General features: G+C 52.1%; 1 protein-coding gene across 1 annotated transcript in view; it reads left to right on the top strand.

Moving 5' to 3' along the window:
• The window catches only part of ACTA1 (actin alpha 1, skeletal muscle), a 2,351-nt gene extending 1,863 nt beyond the window's left edge, over nucleotides 1-488 (top strand). The window contains exon 7 of the mRNA XM_053973718.1: nucleotides 71-488. Within this exon, the coding sequence (XP_053829693.1) occupies nucleotides 71-214 (144 nt within the window). The 3' untranslated portion in view covers nucleotides 215-488. The remainder of the gene's footprint in view (nucleotides 1-70) is intronic.
• The last annotated feature ends 428 nt before the right edge of the window (nucleotides 489-916 follow it).

Genomic DNA, 916 nt, shown 5'->3' with positions numbered 1-916 from the left:
GCACAGCCCTGTGCCTGCCCCCTGTAGCAGAGTCTTGTTTACTGATCTCATCTCTCTTGGTGTTTTCCAGATCATTGCCCCACCTGAGCGTAAGTACTCCGTCTGGATTGGTGGCTCCATCCTGGCCTCCCTGTCCACCTTCCAGCAGATGTGGATCACAAAGCAGGAATATGATGAAGCTGGCCCATCCATTGTCCACCGTAAATGCTTCTAAACATGTTTACGTGATCACTTTGCCAATCACGCTCAGGATGACAACCTTCAAGGTTGCAGGCAGCCGAGGGCCCGCAACAGCCATGTAACTTTCTATTTTGTAATGACTTCTGGTTACTGTTGCTGCAAAGCTCCATGTGACACAGTGTATGTAAAGTGTACATAAATTAATTTATTTTATCTCGTTTTGTTTGTTTTTAAAACCAACGCCCTGTGGAAGGAAACAAAAAACTTCAAGAAGCATTAAATCATCAGTCATTCTGTCACACCCCTAATGCTGTCTTTTGTCGTCATTTGCTCAGGCTCTTCCATCACTTGTGGACGTAGTCTGGGGGCGGTGGGCGGTGGGACAGAGGTCCTCAGATAGGAGCGGGACTGGGGAGGGGACAGGACCCCAGCCAGAGGAGACAGCTCTGTGACTCCCTGCACCCTTCCAGGTGCAGGCTGCTCGGTGGCACTGAGGACAGTGCAGGGGAAGCTGCGTGTTGCATCGCGCTGCTGCAAGGGGGTGCCCTGACACTCTGCAGCGTGCCAGTCCCAGGCGGGAAAGGGTTACCTGGAGCCTTTGCTTGCAAAACATTTCCTTTGGCTCAGCCTGCCAAAAAAGTAGCCCTGGCATGCTCCCGAGGAAGGCAAGGCTGCGGCTGAGGGCAGGTGGAGGGCGCAGGTTAAATAAAGAGCTTTCCACTCCACTTATGGGAAA

This window comes from Vidua macroura, chromosome 3 (assembly GCF_024509145.1).
Source record: "Vidua macroura isolate BioBank_ID:100142 chromosome 3, ASM2450914v1, whole genome shotgun sequence".
NCBI classification, from domain to species: Eukaryota; Metazoa; Chordata; class Aves; order Passeriformes; family Viduidae; genus Vidua; species Vidua macroura.
This window is presented reverse-complemented; position numbering and strand designations above follow the sequence as displayed.